This window comes from Pyrgilauda ruficollis, unplaced genomic scaffold (assembly GCF_017590135.1).
Source record: "Pyrgilauda ruficollis isolate IOZ18807 unplaced genomic scaffold, ASM1759013v1 scaffold6, whole genome shotgun sequence".
NCBI lineage: Eukaryota > Metazoa > Chordata > Aves > Passeriformes > Passeridae > Pyrgilauda > Pyrgilauda ruficollis.
Window position 1 is genome coordinate 139,206 of NW_024527710.1, and position 20,853 is coordinate 160,058.

At 35.8% G+C, this 20,853-nt stretch overlaps 1 protein-coding gene across 4 annotated transcripts in view; it reads left to right on the forward strand.

Moving 5' to 3' along the window:
- The window catches only part of COL11A1 (collagen type XI alpha 1 chain), a 130,594-nt gene that overhangs the window by 33,348 nt on the left and 76,393 nt on the right, over window positions 1–20,853 (forward strand). The window contains exons 5-12 of one of the 4 annotated variants that reach the window (XM_041483104.1): window positions 586–714; window positions 11,232–11,348; window positions 11,954–12,049; window positions 14,051–14,296; window positions 16,881–16,943; window positions 17,499–17,540; window positions 17,899–17,961; window positions 19,543–19,617. In XM_041483104.1, coding sequence (XP_041339038.1) covers window positions 586–714; window positions 11,232–11,348; window positions 11,954–12,049; window positions 14,051–14,296; window positions 16,881–16,943; window positions 17,499–17,540; window positions 17,899–17,961; window positions 19,543–19,617 — 831 coding nt within the window. Of the gene's footprint in view, window positions 1–585; window positions 715–11,231; window positions 11,349–11,618; window positions 11,772–11,953; window positions 12,050–14,050; window positions 14,297–16,880; window positions 16,944–17,498; window positions 17,541–17,898; window positions 17,962–19,542; window positions 19,618–20,853 lie in introns of all 4 variants that reach the window. The other 3 variants (XM_041483103.1, XM_041483105.1, XM_041483106.1) reach the window with 3 other exon arrangements.

Sequence of the window (20,853 nt, forward strand, 5' to 3'; positions counted from 1 at the left end):
AGAGGCAAAACCAACATTTTTTAGCAGTTACATTTTTTCCAACACAATCTATAGTGCATATTTATACAGTGCTCACTTAATTATATTTTATTCAAATAACTGTCTCTGGTACAGACTATTTTATTTTATTTTATTTTAGTCTCCTTTGAGACTGCATATGTGTTGCAAACTCATAATTATATTGTTGATCACTTGCATGCTGAGCTGCATGCTGGTAATAGGAAGTGCCCTGAATTAAGTCTTAGGAATTTAGACTGATTCCCAGTGTAGAAGTAAACAAACAGCATGAAAATCACAGATCAGAACTTACACCTTCTCACTCTCTCCTTTCAAAACCAGACATGATTTTAAGCCAGAATTTTGCACCTAGTCCATTTGATATTAATTTGCATTGTTTTGCCATGTGAACAATAGTTGTTTTCCATAATAGCAGCAGAAATTAAGTGGATATGTTATTTATAACCACAGATGGAAATATCTAAGTATTATGTGCCTGGTTTTGTTTCTGAATGTGAACTCTGTACTCCTGATGAACTGTAGACTACCTTTGGTTCTGTTATTTAATCTGCATATGCTTTCCTGCAGGGTGAGATCCAGCAGCTGTTGATTATAGCTGATCCCAGAGCTGCATTTGACTATTGTGAGCATTATAGCCCAGACTGTGACTCCCCAGTGCCCAATGCTGCTCAGGCTCAAGATCCTCGAGTTGATGAGGTGAGTAATCAGTGTATTACTGGATTTATTGCACATTAGTGGTTGTGCTGAAGAAAAGTTACCCAAGGAACACTTCCAGCTAAATGGCATGCATTGTTGTAGAGGTGAAGAAATCAGGTTGCAGGAGTGCATTTATTTTTGCTGTCCCCTCATTTATGTCAAGCTTTTGAAGGAACCTATCACCCTGGATGTATTTGAACAATCAGCATTCTCAGTAAAGTTAAACTGTAATTATTTTTAAAAATTATGGCAGTATGAGTTTGTCTACTCATGAATATTTATTCTTCCTGTGTAGGTTTATAATTTTACTGATGCTGGATTTCAACAAATGCCACATTTGAAAGATGTTGGAGCTTTGAGTATCCCACAATTGTAAACTCTCCCTGTTAAAAGTGCCCTGTGTTTTAATGAGCTGCATGCACAAATGCATGTGCACACAAAAGTATTTCAGCCAGTTCCACTCATAGGAGGTAAACCAACAAGGACAAAGCAGAGTAGGAATTTTTCCCAGAAACATGAAAGATATTTAGAGAAACCATTAGTCACTGTAGACAGTTCTCACAGCCACAAACTGAGTAGTTCATCCAAGTCAAGATAGGTCCTCAGATTAGACCTCTGAACCCTTGTATGTATTGCTGTACACATTCTAAGTACTATACATACATTCTAAGTACTTGCACTGAACAGTGTAAAGGGAAAAGCTTTTCCAAAAGTCATAACTGAACTTGGCTCTGGACAGCTTGTATGCACACCATGTGTGATCTGACTGGTCATTACTACTGATTGCTCAAGAGATCAGCATTAAAAACTGCCTGAATTGTTCTTAGATGTCTGCTTTGAGCCTGTTTTGGGACTGAACTTTTCCTAAACACATGGTAATTTTTCGTTACTATTTATTCTGACTTAAAATTCTGTCAGCAGGGGACAAAGGCCCATAGGGTGCAGAACTTCTTTCAGAGGGACTCCCTTCCCATTCCATTCCATCTGAGGTGTAGTTCAAGATATGTCAAGTCACCTACACACAGGCAGAGGACTTCATACTGCATTACAGTGTGTGGGGTCTGGGCTTTTCAGGAGGATCCCAGAGGACCTGCTGTCTGTGTGCCTGCATACCTGGATCTCCATATTCCAAACCAGAACAGATTGAAAGCATATCACTGGTAATTTATTCAAAGACAAAAAAAAAGATAGCAAGATCTAAATTTTTTTTTTTGTAATTAAATTTCAAAGAAAATTTAAATTTTGCCTGGGAGTTTTTCTGGGCTTTTTGTTGCTATTTGGTTGCTCTTGCGTTCAGTGGTTTTTAATGTGTTTTTCAAAGGCCTCTTTTTCCCTCTTGGTTACACAGAGTTTGTAGCAATACCTACAGAGAAAAACGTAAAATCAAGGATCCTAATTTGTAGTGTAACATTTTAAAATTAATTTGAAAACAAATGGAAGAGCACTTATTGATTAATAAAATGGAGAACTGCTGTTTCTATATATTTCATTTTTTGCTGATAGTGGTGATTGGATTATTTTACATAGCTTTCTGAACTAAGAGGTTCACAATTAGGTCAGAAATTGTGCTCCATGAGTTTGTGGCACTTTGCATAAATATTCCCAGTGAAGTCAATAGATCTCTTAAATGTGTAATAGTGATCTAAAATAATTGCATCAGCGATGCTACCAATATGATAAATATGAAATAGAATAAAAGGCAGACTGAATTTATAGAATGATAGAATAGTCTGCTAAATAGTAAAAAAAGCCTCAGCTTGTTGAGGCAGGCTACTTTATTATCTTTTGAGAAGCAGCCTGTCAAATCACACAGATAATATATTTTAAGGAAATAAATGAAACAAACTTTGTTTAGGTACTGAAAGAATTTATAGAATATTGAAGTGCTGATTTTTGTAAACTTATAATTGCAAAACTAAATAAGATGTTAAAAGAGAAAAATATATTTGCAGCTAGTCTATAAGGAAAATAATTGTTTTTAAATACTTGATTATATGTTTTGAGGAAATTACAATTTTGATTAGTGATATTGATAAATTTGTAGACTTAGACCTCTGCAAAGCTTCTGACTTTTCAACATATGATATTTTCATTTTTTAAAGAAAGGTAAAGTACATGACAAAGAGATTTGAATCTGGGTGCCGTGTTTCAGAAATTACTATAAACAACGAGCTGTCGCCGAATTAAATTTTTAGTAGTTTATTAGTAATTGTGCTAGAAATACAGAAATGTGTGTAAAATGGATGGCATTAAAATTTGTCAGCCATGATACTGCAGAGCAGTAGACAGTAATGGGAGCACAACTGAAGGCAATGTTACACACATACAAGCCAAAGAAATAATTGCAGGACAAACACAATGTACTCAGTAGTACACTGCAATAACAGTCTGCATACATGTGGTAGCAGAGGAACCTTTCATCTAAAGCAGATTGTCCCCATCTGGGATACTAATCATGCTGAAAGGCAACATGGAAAGATTATTGTTCAGCTTGATTGGTTTCATGGTTTGATCTTCAATGTTTTCACACAAACTCTTGTGGTAGGAAGAAGGAAGAGGGAAAACTGGGAAAAAGGCTAGGCAGGACTGTGCCTTCAGAGTCTGGATTAAACCAGAAGAAGCTGAAAATATTTGTTGGGCACTAGCTTCAAAATACGCTGATTGTTAAAGAAGGGGAAAAGTTTTTCCTAAAATAGTACAATGCGTGTCTTAGTTTGTGAATAAAGTAGGAATTCAGATGCAATATTACTTCTGCATGCTTGAAACATAGACTTGAAACATAGACTGCATCATCACACGTGGCTCACTTACCTTATGCAAACATCCAGGACAAAAAGAAAATATAGACAAATGGGTTGGGGGGGAGAAGAAAGATAGATAATTTCAGTTAGGAAAATATCTAATAAAACTTGTAGGAAAGAAAGAATAAATTACCAAAATGATAAATCTCTAGCTATCTTTAAGCTAAGGATAGAGACCTTTCAGAAAGTTTGGGGAAATGTTATTCATACTTTAGTTGACTAAGTTACAGAGTGACTGTAGGAAGTTTTGAAGTCTGCAAGTACGCAAGAGTTAGCCAAGGTGGTCTAATAGTCCCTTTTGGCATTATGTCTCTGAGTCTTTGAATTATTGCAGTGCAGAATAAGAAACTGATACTTGGCTTAAAGATAAATTATGTGATTTCAGAGCTGTTAATGTGTGTTTCCAGCACTGATTACAAAACCCAAAGGAAGTGGTTGATTTTTCATCAGTAAAATAAAAAATTATGTTTGTGAAGTTGCATTTAGGAAGATGAATAGGATTTCTCTTGAAGTTGCACAGTTTTGTAGTCTCCTGGCAAGGTCACAGCCTAGGAAGGCATTCAGTCTGAAAAGTTGGATATTTTTAGACCACTAAAGAAGCATCTTGAGAGAAGGATTTAGGTAAAAAGATATTGGTTTAAGGGCATAAGTACTTTGTGTAGCTGAATATAATCCTTGTTGCTCTAGGCAATGCTTCTTTCTCCAAAGGAGCAAATAATAAAATATCCAGTGTTTCAGGTTTTGGGGCATTTCTTTCAATAGCAGTACTGATTTAAATGAGTCATTTTCTGAATTTGTTTCCACCATATGCCCTCTTTCTAGTTCAGCTGGTGGAATTGTCTATGTGTTTGTTGTGGGAAGGGTCTAAGACTTCATCTAGACTAAAAATAACTACCAGCCATAAAATCAGAAAAATTATGGAATATTTTGGGGTGAATTTGCATTGAACGAGCCTGAGAGTGCATGTCACGTCACTGCAACATCAGAAATTAAATATTTCTTTTTAAAATGTTGGAGTGTTTCTGAAGGCCTTATGACCTTCACTGTGCTCTCATATGTAAATTTACTGGACACTGACTTGTAATCAAATTGTATTTATTAATTATACCTTAAGCGCTGCATTGAGATTTCCTTTTTCTTGTTATATTTTCATTTTCTTTTGCATCACACTCAAACTGCAGTTTTGGTGGTCCAGCAGAGAGGATTTCAATGCCTACTTTTTATTTACAGGATCTCTTCATGCCTGAATCAAATACCAAGTTTACCCTAAACAAAGTTCAGGAAGAATCAAACATCTCACAGTTGGATTCTTCTATAAAAATAGAAGGCTGTGAATAAAGACATAGAACTAGTCAGCCTAGAAAAAGAGGACATATCTTAAATTCGACCCTTGTCTGCAGGCTTACCCAGCTGTGCTGTCCTGTTCCCTCATGGCATTCTTCTCCCTCAGCAAGGTCAACTCCTGCCTCCTCACTTTTCCCTTCCTATAATGGGTGACCTGAGGATTTCAAGATACAAGCTTTGGACCTGATTGGGCCTTCATATTTCCATTTTAATTCTGTCAGTGCCTTTCTGGACCCAAGTGACTGTGTTATGTGTCTAAACAAGATTTATTTAACTGGGCAACTTCTGACTACCTTTTGTGTTCAGGCTCTGCAGAATGTGTTGCGCTTGGCTGCTGGCCAGGACTGTGGGCTCTGTGTGAGCAGTTCAGGCTGAGCTGTTAGGATAGATGCATGTCAGAACCCTCCCTATACAGAATGCTTCTATTCCCCTGGGATTTGTTCATCAGACCTAAGTGCCATTCAGACTGAAAACAGGAGAGCAGTAGATTAATAGTAATATCCATACACGTTACTCTGTTGTTTATTGTCATTTATCTCCATCTTCAAGACATGTTTTAATTGAAACATCAGTCTTCCTTGTTCTTGCTTGTGAATAGCCAGGTATAAATCTCTGTATCTTGTCAAGGTCAGAGTGATGACGTCAGCAACTGGCACTGCACAAAAAGGTGTTGTCTAGAAGTTCAGGAATCTTTAGGTTTTTTCACATTGAATGTATGACTTAGTTTTAAGGATCCCATATGGGTTTGAAATTATATTTTAAAACTATCAGTGCTGCTTTTCTTAAAGGTACACACCTATGCATTTCTTATAAATACCTTGTGAACAATCTGGCCTCTATCCTGTTTTCAAACTCCTTTTTACTATATATGGAAATGTATTAAATTCCTTTTCAGTTCAATCACACATGGTTTGCCAGCTCACAGAAATTAGAGCAGTGACAGACCTAGCCAGTCTTCATCATCCTTGATGTTGGGCAGTATATTTTCTGGAGGATCTTCAGGTCTTTTCAAAGAAATCAGCTGTCAGGCATTCAAATCTCCTCTTGGAAGATTATTCTGTAACCTAGTGAATCACATGGTCTGACTTCTGCTGAAGAAATGCTTCCCCAAAGGAACTCAGCTTCATTTATTTTGGATCTATCCCAAATTAATGGATTATTTGGAGACATGAAATGTTTTCTTTTAATGAAATGAATTTGGTAAATTAAAAGTGCAAATGGCCCCCAGATATCTTGACTTGGAGGCTTCAAGCATACTTTCGGGATGTGTTAATTTAGTATCCTTTGGGGTGTTTGACTGGTCAGAGAGACTAGTTTTCTGAAAAATGCAGAAAAGTGATTATTTTTATGTTTAATCTTATGTTTATTGCTATCTTTAGAACTGCAGTTAGCTAATTTAGCAAATATTAAAAACTGTGATCTTCCTAGCTCTCTTTTTCTTTACATAGATATATAAAATTTTTATATAAGGGAGTAACATAATAAAGAACCTTAAAAGTGTTATTCTCCTTTTGAAAGAGGATATCTTTGGAAACTGAAAGTAATGTTCTTATCTCCTTTTATCTCCTTGCTTGTATCACTTTTATGAACAATATAAGGACTCTATGGCAGAAGAGGCCATCCTATAAATTTTTTAACTTTCCTTCTGCCCTAAGATTGACATCTTCTACCACTTGTTTATTTATATTATTGCAACTGATTTTTAAAATTCTCATTTTGCTTGGCATCCTTTATTGCATTTTGTAAACTGTTAGTGAGCCTAGAGTATGTCAAAGTCATCTTTGCCTCTTTAGCTTATATATGATTTACCATAATTTTTGGGAAATGGAAAAATCAAGATTATGACTGTTCTTTCATTGTGGATATAGATTATTAATTATATTTGTTTGGAAATATAGAGGAAAAAATTGCTAAACACTACATTTGTAATGGGAGGCTAAGCTTTTAGAGTATGGATAGCAGAAGAATTGGTTTCAAAGGTAAGGTTTCCTTCAGAATGTTTAAGTTATTTCGCAGTTCAAATAGGCTTTCCATGCTGCTGATCCTCTGCTTCTAAAATTCATCTGATGAAGAAAACAGTTCATCTCTTTAATTGGAATTGCATGATGATCTGGTAGTGTAATATAATCACTCTGGTAAAGAAAGCATGAGGTCATAATGGAAACATTTTGTCCCATCAAAAAGCAGCAGGTTTCATTCTTCTTTTCGTTTGTAAGAAAATAGTCATATGCAATATTCATTACAAGAATGGCTGTTTAGTAACTATTGGTGGTCTTAAGAGAGAAGAAAAGCAAGAGGAAGAAAATTGCATCACATCTGAAGTATGTGTTACCTGATGTCTTTTAGCTGAAATCCCTTGCTGAGTTTAACCTATTATTTATTTTGAAATTCTAGATCCTTTCTCCTGTATATTCAAGAGTCTACTCATTATCTTTCCTTGATTAGTAGTACAGCTATGATAGATTTCTGTGAACTGCCCAGCTTCTGTGAACTAATAGGGCCTGGGTTCTGTGTATCCAAAATGTAAAGGAAGTTTCCGCAAGGTTTGTTGAGGTCAAACTGAGTGGATCTGATAAAGGTGATCTGATAAAGGTGACCTTTCAGTTGTGTAGCTCCTGGAAAAGAAGGGGTATGTGCCACATATCCTGTCTTAATTGGAAAATGTTAATGGCAGGGTAAGTTTGAGTTGCCAGCTTCACAGCAGGTGACTAAAGCCATTAAATCTGTCACATGTCTGTATGTTTAGTCTTCCTTTATCTGACTAGTCCTTCACTAGTCCTGTTGTGTTCTATTAAAAACAGGGAACAGCCTTCATCAGGTCGAACTGGTAAAATCATTCTGTGAGTAAATCATATCTCTAAAGTGCATCTTTACATCAGCTAGGGGAGTAGAGATGCATTCTTCCATCTGGACAGATTGTGCCTCAGGAGATACACCTGGAAGATTTTGCATCTCTATTTAACCCTTTGCAGCAGGACCCCTGGAGTTCAATACAAAACATATTCTCTGTTTATCAGCTGGTGTGAAATATGAGGGTTGCTGATTTTTCAGAAGAAAGTATTGGTAAAGGATGGGTTGCTAAGAATAAAGATTATCTTGTAGAACATTTAGGCTACTACATATTTTCGCTTGTGCTCCTTGTATCGGTGGGACTACAAAGTACTAAGATTTCAAAACTACTTGAATATGGTTTTGGGATAGCAGCCACATGTCCTGGCTTGTAAGTTCGAGAATTTTTGTAATACCCCTCTGATACTGTGCTCTTAAAGTGGAAGGTCTTCACCTGCTTGGCATTAATCTGACTCCAGCATGGAAACTGTCATTCCCCACTTCTCATCCATCCCTATTATTTCTTTCTGTGTGCCTGCATATCAGTGCAATCAAAATATGCTCTTGTATTTTTGATCACATTTTGCATATAAGGAAAATTTCACTTTCTTTAATAGAAATGAGTGAAGCACAATACCCTAAAGTATTTTATGTGTGATTATGCATGATGCAATAGATCTGTCCACGTACTTGTGCTTTTTTGTATTTTTTTTCTAGTTCTCATTCATAAATTTCTGATTTTTTGAACTAGGTCTCTTAGCATAAATATCAGCTTATTCACTACTTCTTTTTTAATACTAATATACTTGGCACAGATAATTTTCCTTCCTATTTCTTCCCCCAATCTACATTTTTGTTTAGTTCATGGCCTCTGTAAAACTATTTGTAACCCACAGTTGCAATTTTGTTAGTAATGTGCTTGGCACCATTTAGCACAGCCGTTCAGCTTACCTTGAGAAAAGCCATACTACTGAGATTTGCAAAACAGTTATAATACTGAGAAAGAGTTATATTTTAATTGTCAGTTGGTCAAAGTGACTGCTGTAATGAATGCTTCCAGTTTCAGAAGAGGTTTGCAATGCTTACAGAGGAATCTGTGTGTCTATAAATTACTGATACAAACTTCTAACAGCATATTAAACTTAAATCTGGCTAACAACATGGTAGTTCTCTCAAAAATGTTGCTCCACTTACCTCTTAAGATACTGGATATTATTTAACATAGGTAGTGTCTTTTGCTTGGGTTCCAATAAAAATTGCATATCAGAAGGTTTGATTCATGTTGTTTGGCTTAGGAAGCATTTAAAAGTGGAATTGGTTACCACTGTTAGGGTGGAATGACTGAATTTAGAGAGGTATATTCCATTGAATACTTTTTTTTTTCCCCCGTAGATAAACCTAGTTAGTGTGGACTTCTTCAGAGAAGATAAGCAAATCCCTTGCAGACATTTTTATAATTTCCAAATATATACTGCAATTTCAATGCTATTCTATAACTATTTCAAAAAGTATTGTTTTATCCATGTGGTCCTTCCTTTATTTCCTTTTTGGTGGCTGCTTATGGTCTCCCAGAAACTTGTAATTGCATTTCTTCTTTGGGTGCCAGTGGCACACTTCTTAGAGACACGCCAGAAAATGTGCTTTTATACCTTGGCAGACCTGTAAATGTATCACTGCTGCACATGAGGCCCTTCAACTCTACCAGTTATAGGTCAGATATGTTTCACTGATTTCACTGGGTTAGGACTGAATCTTAATTTGCTGAAGAAGGAAAGAAGAATCCCATATTCCTTACCATGGTTAAGACTAAATGCTGCTGGTTTTGAAAAGTATAGATAGTGTTAACTTTTTTTGGTTACGTAGAAGATACCACTGATGAAATCAAACCATTGCTTACATTATATGAGGCAGGTATAAAGTGCCCATATACTTCCCAAAGAGGATATTTTCCACCTAAAATGACATGTTTTTATTTAAATGTAGTTTGAAGTGTTCTTATTAATGTCCAATATAGTTTTAAATGAGTATGTATGTTACATCCTTTTTTAATGTTTATCAAATCTCATGACTGATCAGTTTATATGTACAAGGGTAGAAATACTCAAAGGATAATTGAGCAAAAAGCATCTGCCTTCTGAAAAAAAAAATCTGTCTTCTTTTTAAGCAAAGCTGTTGATCATAATAAGACTCTGAGGAGTCACAGGAGTGGAGTAATAGAAACTCATGTAAAAGCCTTTTTAAGTGATTAAGGGCCTTTCAGCTTTAGCCTTATACTTGCTGAGGAAATCATCTTCTGTAATAAGTAAAAAATTTTATCAAAAAACATTGCCAGAGGCAACAGTTAAACAAGTGTTTTGGTCACATGGTAGAATATAGTTTGGAATATGGAGATCTATTTTAATTTGTAATTTCTTCTAACATGTCCATTTCTTTTTGATAATGATGACTTCTATGAATCTTCAGACTGATTTGGAAGTGTAATGTACTAATTCTCTTTCTCATCAACATAATGAAACAAGCAGACAATGATGCTGACTTGTAACAGGAGAGAGGGATTTCAGAAGGGACAAGTTCACATGAGGCACATTTGAATATTTCTTCTTAAAGGGAAAGCAAACACTTGTCACTCTGGTCACAGTTCTGCCTTCTTTTGGCTCCCTGGGCACATAAAGAGTAACCAGGAGTCTGCTTTAATTTGTCAGACCAACCAGTTCTTGTAGCTTCAAGCATGGTAGGAGTGGGAAGATAGTTTAAAGCTGCCCTTCTTCTCAGTTCTGATGAGTTGTACTTGGTGCAGATAATATGTGAACCAGGATCTTCTTGGCACAGCCGAGAGTACAGCTCAGGAGTTCCTGGCTCCCTAGATCGTGTTCACAACACTGCACAAGGCAATTCTACAGCTACTTGCTCCTGTAAAAAGTTTGTGTGCCAAATCTTCATTTGATAAAAATTTTAGAAACAGAGCTATGGAGCAATTTACAGAAGCTGAGTCTGAAATTAAATTACAGTGGTGAGATTTTACTCAGGAAATCTGTACCATGGAGCTGTCCTGGTTTTCAAACTCGACATCAAACAAGAGGAAGATAACCATGTTTTCTTGTGAGCTGGGGCCTCGCCTCTATCTGAAATTATTTATTCATGTCAGATATTGGCATCTCTGCTCTTCTGATCATCTGAAAAAAATGCAAGTAAAAGAGGTATTATTTGAAATTTAAAGATTAAATAAATATGTGGTTTCACAAAGATCTGTTGGGGCTCCCAGGAGTCAAAATTATACTTGATTCTTCTTTGCAGTCCAATTAATGAGAGGTTTTTTTCCTGGCATTACTATTTACTTTTTTATTACTTCTGTAATGTGCTTTCAAAGAAATGAGAAGTTGTGAGGTTTTTTCCCCAAATGAATAATTATATTGAATTGTTAATACTGCCTTAATTTTGTTAAACTTTATTCCTAAGTAAAGGTGAAGTTACTTTCCAGTATTGCTAATCTAGTTTGCTACCTCTAACATGGGAATGCCTGATATTTTTCCATTTACAATGTAGTACACACCAGAAGATTTTATCGAATATGACTATGAGTATGGGGATGCAGATTATAAAGAAACTGATTCTGTAACAGAGGGACTCCCACTGTTCGAAGAGACAGTAGCACAAACAGAGGTAACAGAATGTGATCTGTTTGTTGTGTGGTGTCCAGCTGTCCCCTACCACATGGTTTGTCAATTTGTGTCTTTGTATATGAGCTTAATACTTTCCTCTCACTCATTTCTTTACTTCCTAGCTGTTACCTTTGCTTTCAGTTAGAGATGGAAGGTCTCACGGCTGACAGCATTCATCTCGCATTTGGTTACCCTTCTTTCATTCACCCTTTCTCAATTTCCTTTTCATTTTATTTATGTTTTCCCATTCCATCTTTCATAACGTTTGCAGAAAAAGAAAGCCATGGTCAAAAAGAAGAAGAGGACAGTGGCCGCTAGCTCAAAGGACAAACTTCAAAAGGCCACAACAAAAAAATCTGAAAAATATGCATCCAAGAAGAAGAAAAGTTATCAAGCACCAACAAAAGACAAACTAGGGGTAAAGGTAGCCAAGAAATAATCAAGATCTTTCCCAGACCAAGACTGGAAGATCTTTGATAATAAGAAAAAAATTCACCTAACCCCACTAGATGAATACATCTAATACCATAACCTGAATAACAGCAATGCCTTTTGAATTTTTCGTACAAGATTTTTTTTAATAATGTGCTTGTTTTTTCATACTAGGCCAACGTTATTGATGGATTTCAAGATTATAGCATAGCTGAAAATGACTATGGGCCCCAGACAGAAGCTCCCTCCAGAGCTACTGAAGCAAATGAGGTAATAAGGACTCTCAAGAAAATACACGTCCCACCAGGTGTCATTCATTAAAAAAGTAAAAATGCATTTTAAAAGGATGGATTTCTGTGTAAATGATATAAACTTTACCAGAACTTTATGTGATTTCATACTTTCTCAGCCAACATCAGAAACTACTATTTTCTTGAGGAAAACTCCCATTAATTCTGTAGAGATCTGCCAAATCTTCAGCCTGCAGAGTTCATGATTCTGGAAATAATTCAGTGATATATGGTGTGGGAATGTACAAAGAATGACTGCCACCATAGTAGCATATGAAAGTTGAGTCGGAAGCCATCATTTACTTTTCATAGTTTTTCAGCTAACAAAACCAAATTATTTGATTTTCATTTGCTCTATTCAAAAGAAACATAATTTGAACTGTCAAAAAAAGACAAAATTATTTTGACTTATGTTAGAAAGCACATTGCTAGAAAGCCACAATAACAGGTCTAAACATTATTTTGTTAAAATTACTGCACCTAAGCCAGTGTTGATTAATATGTTTGCATATTAATTAACACTAGTGTTAGAAAAATGATGGCAGATTTTAAGAAACATTTTTCTCATTTTTCTTTTCCTTTTCCTTTCAAAATTAAGATTGTTGCTTAAAAGATGTACAAAACTCCCCCTCCCCTCTTTCCCCTAAATATTCGAAAAAAGAGTCCCCATTTGTCCTATGCTTTTCCTCTTATGTATCTTGGAAGGTGAAGGTGAATTAAGGTATGTTTTACTCATTTTGCTGCCAAGAATTCTTGTGTTCAGTCTCATGTTTGCTTCTCACAAATTGATCAACAAATGTATCTAAATCATTCCGTTGCCTGGGCAATTCTAAGCCAATTGTACAATTGTAGAGCTGTAGTGAAGTACATTCAAAGTGCTGAATGCTCTCCTTGGTGAGAGCACTTCTTCACAAAGGTAAAATTTGGCTTAGAATTGGTTCTGATTTCTGTTTATTCCAGCTATAAGGTAGAAGTCATATTCCATAACTAATGGAATTAGGCAAGTGTTAAATCAGAATCTGGCCTTCTATTTTAATTGCAATATATTTCAATGTTATTATTAGATCAGGATTTTTTAATTACAGTGGATGTTGATTAGCTTCTGAATATTTTCAAGATCACACTACTTCATATTGTCTGATCATTTTATATTATGATATCAGATGATATCTGAACTTCAATTTCTTTCAAAATTGTTGAAAGACCTCTGTAACAGAATAAAGCAATCCTCCTTTACTTCACAAGTGGTTTTGTACATCTCAAATATAGCATTATTTTAAACTGCTTTAGTGCTTTTAAGTTGTTTGCTTGGTTTGACAGCTTACACACTTTAAGGTGAAAGCTTAGATTTCAGAAATCTTAAAATTAATCTGAATTGTACAGGTAGAACTTAGACAAAAATTATGTAAATTACCATGACATGCAAAAAGTCATGTCTTTTACTGATAAATAAACTTCAAAATCATTAACAAGAGAAAAGAACTTTAGCTCAGCATTGGTATTTATAGACAGAAAATAATGTAAAAGGCTGGGCTTGACTAAAGTAATGCTTGCACCTCCTCCACAATTCTATTATAAAAAGATCTGAACTTACTCACTGCTCATTGCATATGTTCATTCATGAATGCTTGTAAGAGTGAAACCAAGCAGCGAAATTCAGCTATATTTGGCACTAAAGTAACATTACGCAAGCAGTACACATAATACTGGATATATTGAATTCAGTGGTTTTGAAAATAAAAAACCAAAGCGTATGAAAACATTACTTCTTTGTACTACTTATACAAAGATCTTTTAATTACTCTGAAAGGCTGAGCTTCCATTCCTTCAGACTCTAATTAAAAGACAATGTGCTGTAGTTCTACTGTTCTTTCTTCTTTTGACAAGTCATCATGGTGGATCAGCATATGCTTACATTGCTTTACTAACAATAACCCACATATTCCTCCTATTCCCAAATCTTTGCTACTGATACAAATAGCAAAATCCTGTTGAAGAAGTATTTGCTGAAGAATACGTAACTGGAGAGGATTATGATAAAAAAACTGAGGCAACTGAATATGGAAGCAGAGGAGTAGACCTCAGTGAATCTGATCTGCTGGTAGATGGAGATTTAGGAGAATATGATTTTTATGAATATAAAGAATATGAAGAGAAACCAACTGATTCCACTAATGAGGAGTTTGGTCCAGGTGTTCCTGCAGAGACCGATATCACAGAAACAAGCGTAAGTTGACTGGAGGCGTAATGCAGATTAATCTAATTTAGCAATTCTTTTATAATTACACAGTCTCAGAACTGCACAGACCCTGATCCAGAGCTCCTTGTACATATCAGATATATTCTCATTTCCAATATCCTTTGGATCAAGATCCTCTTAGTAATCTTGAACTTTGTATTTTTATCATGTAAGATTTGTGTTTTATTTGCTGAAGGGAGTAAGGGAGGGTGGAAGATGGGAGGAAAAGGAAAGAGGAGATGGAATTAAAGAAATAAATTATTATATAAACAGGTTTAAAAAACTTTCTAAACTAGAGCTAAAGCTGGAAAGAACATAAGTTCTAATGCAGGTACAAATGCTCTAATTAATATTTTTATATGATTACCTTTAGAAATTGAAATGCATATAAGTGTCTAGAATCCTATGGCTTTTGCATCTTTCCAAAAAGAAAGTTCATGAGTGGGAAGGTTAAGGCCTGAACCCTTTCATGAAAATAAGCTTAGTCAATGGTGACAGGTTTATGGTCTTGCAGAAGTGATTTAACAGCTCAGTATATATAAAGATAGATAGGATGACATGGTGGATCCTGTGAATCATGCTTCTCATTCTGAGTTTTATAGCTCTCTTTCCCTCTGACTTAATCATAGGCTAAACAGCAAGGCTTTAACTTTCCTTTAGTTGTGCCAAGATCCTTGTTTATCAGTTTACCAGCTGTGGATGCTGCAAAGAAAACTAATATGGCTAAGATTGGAAGGAAGAAAAATCCCATTTGGATTTTTTAATTAGGAAGACCCTGAATATAGTAGAACAAGAGAATTTTGTTTTCACTATTTGCTCAGTCTTATCTGTATTTTCTTCTCACAAAGTCAAAACTTCAGTTTACAAAGGATCCAAGAAATAACAGCAAATGCTGTGAGGTTGCTTTTCTCTGCCAACCTTGAAACCCATCCTTCTGTTTTTCATTTACTGATCCTTTCTATACCCTGTTGGGGTCATTGTATTTTTTAATGATCCTTATCTGTGCAATGTGATACAAGTGCACTCTTTTCCTTCTAGCCCAGATGGGGACACTGTGGCAGAATGACACAGAAAAGGTCAGATTATCTGTGAAGCAAAGCTCCCATAAGGCACCATTTGTGCCTGCATTAAGCAAATGACTGTGTAGACTCTATCCCTGGTGTAAATTTCAACTTAAAATGCCTTGATACAAAGGTGAAGGAGTCACAAATCTTGAATTAGAACACAGGCTCTGGTCTGTGCAAGCTTTATTGCAGTTGTCATCTGCTGAACTAGAGATATGTCATTTTCCTTTGGCCTATGAAAATATTTTGAATACCTGAAGTTCTATCTATGATAAAAAAAAAGGCAAGATGGAAAGTACTCAGAATATGGGAAATTTCAAAAAGGGGAAATATTTCCAAGAGACCCTGATATCATTTTTTTACAAGTAATTTATATTAATCCAATAAAATGTGATTGCCTGTACCTCTTGCTACTTCATTTTGATGAACTACCAATGGGTTTATGAACATCATTACTAGTGAGATCTGTGCCTTTATAAATCAGTGCAAAATGGACAGTCTGTGAATCCCTGTTTTGCAATTCCAAAATATTTCATATTGAAATACTGTAACATTATCCTTACCATTCTTACTAATCCCCAGATATTTTAGAGTAAATGTTGAATCACTCTACTGAAATTAAAAAAAAAAAAAAATTTAAGCTGGTCAGAGCTTAATTTCTAGTGAACATGTTAGCGATCAAGAGAGATACTTCTGAAGAAAAATGCATTATCTCATGGTTTAAAAAAAATCAGTTCCTTTTTCTTTGTTTGAAACTTGAATCTGTTTCTCCCATTCTTCCATTAGTGTTATTGGCATATTGTTTTAGGTACTTCTCTTACCCTAATCCTGAACCCAAAACTTCCCACAGAGCTGGTCCTCAAAGAATTTGGCAGTTGATGCTAATTCAGGTATTGCCGAAGCATCATCGGTTATCAGTGACATAGTCTTTAGACTCCACAGTGCCACTTACCTCCTTTCTCATGTACGCCATGAAATCACAGACCCTTCTCAGGTTGCTTCTCATGTTGTGGATGTCTCATGAATGAAATTAGGAGCTTGAAAGGCACAGTCCATATTGGACCAAGGGATCTTTCTTTCTATCTTACTTTAGGCTGCTTAACTCATAAAGCCATGAAGAGTCATTGTCAATTACCAAGAATATTTCCAATCAAATAAGAAAAGAATCTATGTTGTGACTTGAACACAGAAGTTTTAGATTCTATTTTCAAAGTTCTTATGTAAAGCATGGGATAAACACTCATGGGATGCACATCTCATTCAAAAAGTACAAATTGACAATATCCAATAATGGAGAAAGCATACACATGGCTTTTGCATTTTCAATTTCTCATGCATTAAATATTTTTTATTTATGTGGTTTGTACCTGTGATGTATTTTTATAGTATAATTTTTTATAGAGCAATTCCAGCTTTAGCTTTCAGTTACAGGTTGCTGCATTCTTTATTGTACTGGGTCCTTAGACCTTCTACTTATTTTTGTTTTTGGGGTTGTTTTTACTGGCCAGGTGACAGGACACGGGGCTTATGGAGAAAAAGGCCAAAAGGGAGAACCAGCTGTGATTGAACCTGTAAGTACAGATGTCAGGGAGTTTTTCAATAGCACTGTATAACAAATATTCACTGTTAATGCATCATTATGAAATGTTGTTATTCATGATAGGATGACAGCATCCACATTGTCTGTGATCTCTGAAACAGTCCCTGTAATGTGGATGATATAAAGTGATTACTGACAGTGGCCTGTTCCTGCTACTCCTTTGGTTACATGAAGGACTAACCACATATTCCTTAATAAAAAGAGAATCTTGTACAGAGGGAAACAGATCATTGATCTGATCTTCAGGCCATCTAGTAAATACATCTTGGACAGATCTACCCAGAAAACTTTCAGCTTAGGCACAGGTAACACCGTCATTACAGGTTTCAGCAAAGGCTAGGAAGTCTTCCTCACTTTTAATGCCATGCAATGGTTCAGATTCTCATGCTAAGAACTGTAGAGAGATTAGTCCTGGAAAAGTTTATCAAAACACTAAGAAATGTTAGCTTTAGTAGGTCAGCTAAAAAAATTTTTTATATTTTTCTACAAAATGATGAATGTAATATTGTGCTCCATCCACTCCTAGGGTATGCTCATTGAAGGACCACCGGGACCAAGAGGACCTGCTGTAAGTAGATTAATCACAATTTTCTTTATTGCACTTGATTTATCCACTGTGCTTTTCTATTCACAAGTTAGCACAATATTGGTCTTATTATAGTTCCTAAATGTGTATTAGATTTAGGACTTATAGAAGGGAATAGAAAAGGGTCATCTCTAGCATTTTCAGTGGCAGCAAGCTACAAAATGATGGCACGTGAAAAATCTAAGTTTTGAATGTTGACTCTAAATCTTTGTAAGAAAAAAACAATATGCTGCCTTATAAATTATTTTATCCAAATATGTGTTCATCACAACTTTTGAGAGAAAAAATAGTTCAAAAATCTTCAAGTATTCAGCATAATTATGTTATTCATTTTCTATAGGGTCTTACAGGTCCCCCGGGTTTACAAGGTCCTGTTGGTCCTCCAGGTGACCCTGGTGAAAGGGTAAGTCAACAAACAGATTATCTCATGCATTCATAGGATATCTTGCACTAATTGCTGCACAAGGGTGAGTTAGATCCTGATCTGAAATAGATCCACATAGGTTAGAAATTTCAGTGGAACTGAGGCTATTCATTCAGCTAAGCAAATCAAGTGAGAATCTGGACAACGTTTTTCTTAGCGGTTGAGATAAGTGCTGTAAATACAAGAAGATGTTTAAGTTCTGGTTTATTAGGATTTTTCTGGTTTGATGTGTTTAGAAATATGCTAAAGTTATAGATATAAACGTTTCATATGAATTTGAATTACTTTAAAAAAATCAGTATGGCTTCAGCTATAATATGTACAAATATAGAGAAAAACAAGCTTTCAGAATCAAAGCACATGGGATATTGAAAGTGATGGATAATATTTCGATGATCTTGGAAGAATTTATTTGCCTTATTAAACAATATGTGGCTTGAGAAACATATCCAGTCATGAAATTAGTTAAAATTTAAGCTATAATTTTAATCTTCATGTTCTTCTAAGCCTTTTCTTGCTGCCACCACCAACATGGTTTTAAAACAGCCTAAATGTATTTATTTGAGGAAAATATGGTACTAAAAGGCTTTCCTGTGTTTTATGAGAGATATTTTATTGGTGAATCCAGCATGTTCATGCTGTATTTATATATGAAAGATGCTAAGAAGATGCTATCACTTCACTGTATAATGAGGTAATATTAAAATCCCAACAACACTTTACCATGCTAGTAAGTAAGCATCCACACTTCTTTCATATTTCTGTGCTGTAGATTAATTAAATATTCCAGAATTTGAACTTATAAAATAGGAATTTTAAGACCTAGTAAAGGAATAGCTACCGACAGTACTTAGTTTTTAACTGGATGCTCACTGAATTCATCATGAGGAAATTCTTGACTAAGCACGTCATGTGCCTGTCACGGACCAGACACGACACAAATATATAATTGCAGCAATTAGGCTGGGAGGAGAATGGATTGAGAGCAGCCCTGCAGAGAAGGACTTGGGGGTGTTGGTGGACAAGAAGCTTGACATGACCCAGTAACACAAACTTGCAGCCAACCGTATCCTGGCTGCATGAAAAAAGCGTGAGCAGCAAGTCAAGTGAGGTGGTTCTGCCCCTCTGCCACCCTTGTGTGCCTCTTCTGTGAAGACAGGCTGAGCTGTGGGGGAAGGCTGCAAGAGAGGTGCAGAGAGGCTTTTACAAGGGCCCATAGTGATAGGACAGAGGGGCAGGTTTTTAAATGGAAAGAGCAGGTTTTGATTAGAAGAAATTTTGGGAAGAAATTTCTTATGCTGACAGTGGTGAGGCCCTGTAACAGCTTGCTCAGATGGCTGCACCATCCCTGGAAGTGTTCAAGGCAGGGTTGGATGGGGCTTTGAGCTACTCAGCCTAGTGAAAGGTCCCTGCCCATGGCAGGGAGGTTAAAACTAGATCTTTAAGGTATTTTCCAGGCCATTCTGTAAATATAAATTTATGTAAGTGACTCAAAAGGTTTATCTTACATTACTATATTTTTTTCCTCACCTTTTTTCTCTCATGTCTTTTTTATTTTAGGGTCCACCTGGTCGCCCTGGTCTTCCTGGTGCTGATGGTTTAGCAGGTCCCCCAGGTACCATGTTAATGCTACCGGTAAGTTGTAAGCAGCCTACAAAAAACTGGAAGTGTCTTTCAAGAAATGTATAGGTATTTTATTTTTTAATCAAATTTTGTCAGTGGAATAAGAGAATGATAGGATGGCATAAGCATTTGAAATTCATATATATGGTGCCTTTTTTTTCCTCAAAAAACATATGCTTTAGCTCCTGCATGGCTGACAAATTGGAACCTACACAAGTGAATTACAGACACTGAAAACCACCTTATATTTTTAGCAGTAACTATATTTTGCTACTATAGGTCTGAAACAACGAGTCTGCTGTTGTACAGAGGGCCTGTACTCCCAACAGGCGTGTGTGCTTTCAAGTCTCATTGACATGTAGATTTTTAAGTATTCCATGCTTCAAATCAGACTTCAGTGTCCTCTTTGAAGAGTCAGTGCATCCTTTGAATAGAAATATATGCACATAGCCAACTCTAGTCCCACTGGAGTCAAAGCAAAACACCATCTGTTTTAGCAGGTGGAGGAACAAGCCCAAAGCTGTTAAAGTATCTTGCAGCACTGGGGTACGAAAATCACTGTGTGCTTGGAATGCGTTATTCCTAAACGTGTCTATGGGTGAAAAAGATCTGTCAATTCTGGGTGTAGGCGAACTGGACAAACTATTGTGGGCAGTGCAAGATTCATGGCCCTGATACCCAGTGTATGCCTTACCTTTGGAAAGCTGTGCTTTATGCTGCAGCCTAGCATTTCTACAACATTGCAAAGCTTCTGCCAGCAGTTTCATTAGGAATAACAGTGCAGGAGCAAAGGAATGAGCACTTAAATTTTTATTCTGTAATTTATTTTGAAATTGTCAGAAATTACAGAAAACTTTTGGTATCTAAACTTGGTTTTAGATACCAAACATTTTTCACATTTGCATATGCCTTAAATTAAATTACATTTTTAAATGTGAGTAGCTACCAATGTACAGAGAATTAATTAATTTTGGTACATATTTGTATTGATATTTTGCAGGAAAGTAAAAGTCTATTTTGGCCTCTTTTTTAAATAAACAAGCAAACAAATGGAAACCAAAATCCTATGAAATCAGGAAAATATTTGCTCATAAGGGAATAAATTTAGACCTCAGTTACTATCACCGATGACTTCATGCTCATGTTGGATGCAGTGACCTCCATGCAGCCATCTTCTGGAGTTAATAGAATTAACTAAATACTGTGACTTTGTGACTTTGAAGCGGTTTGCACCATCAGCAAGTAACA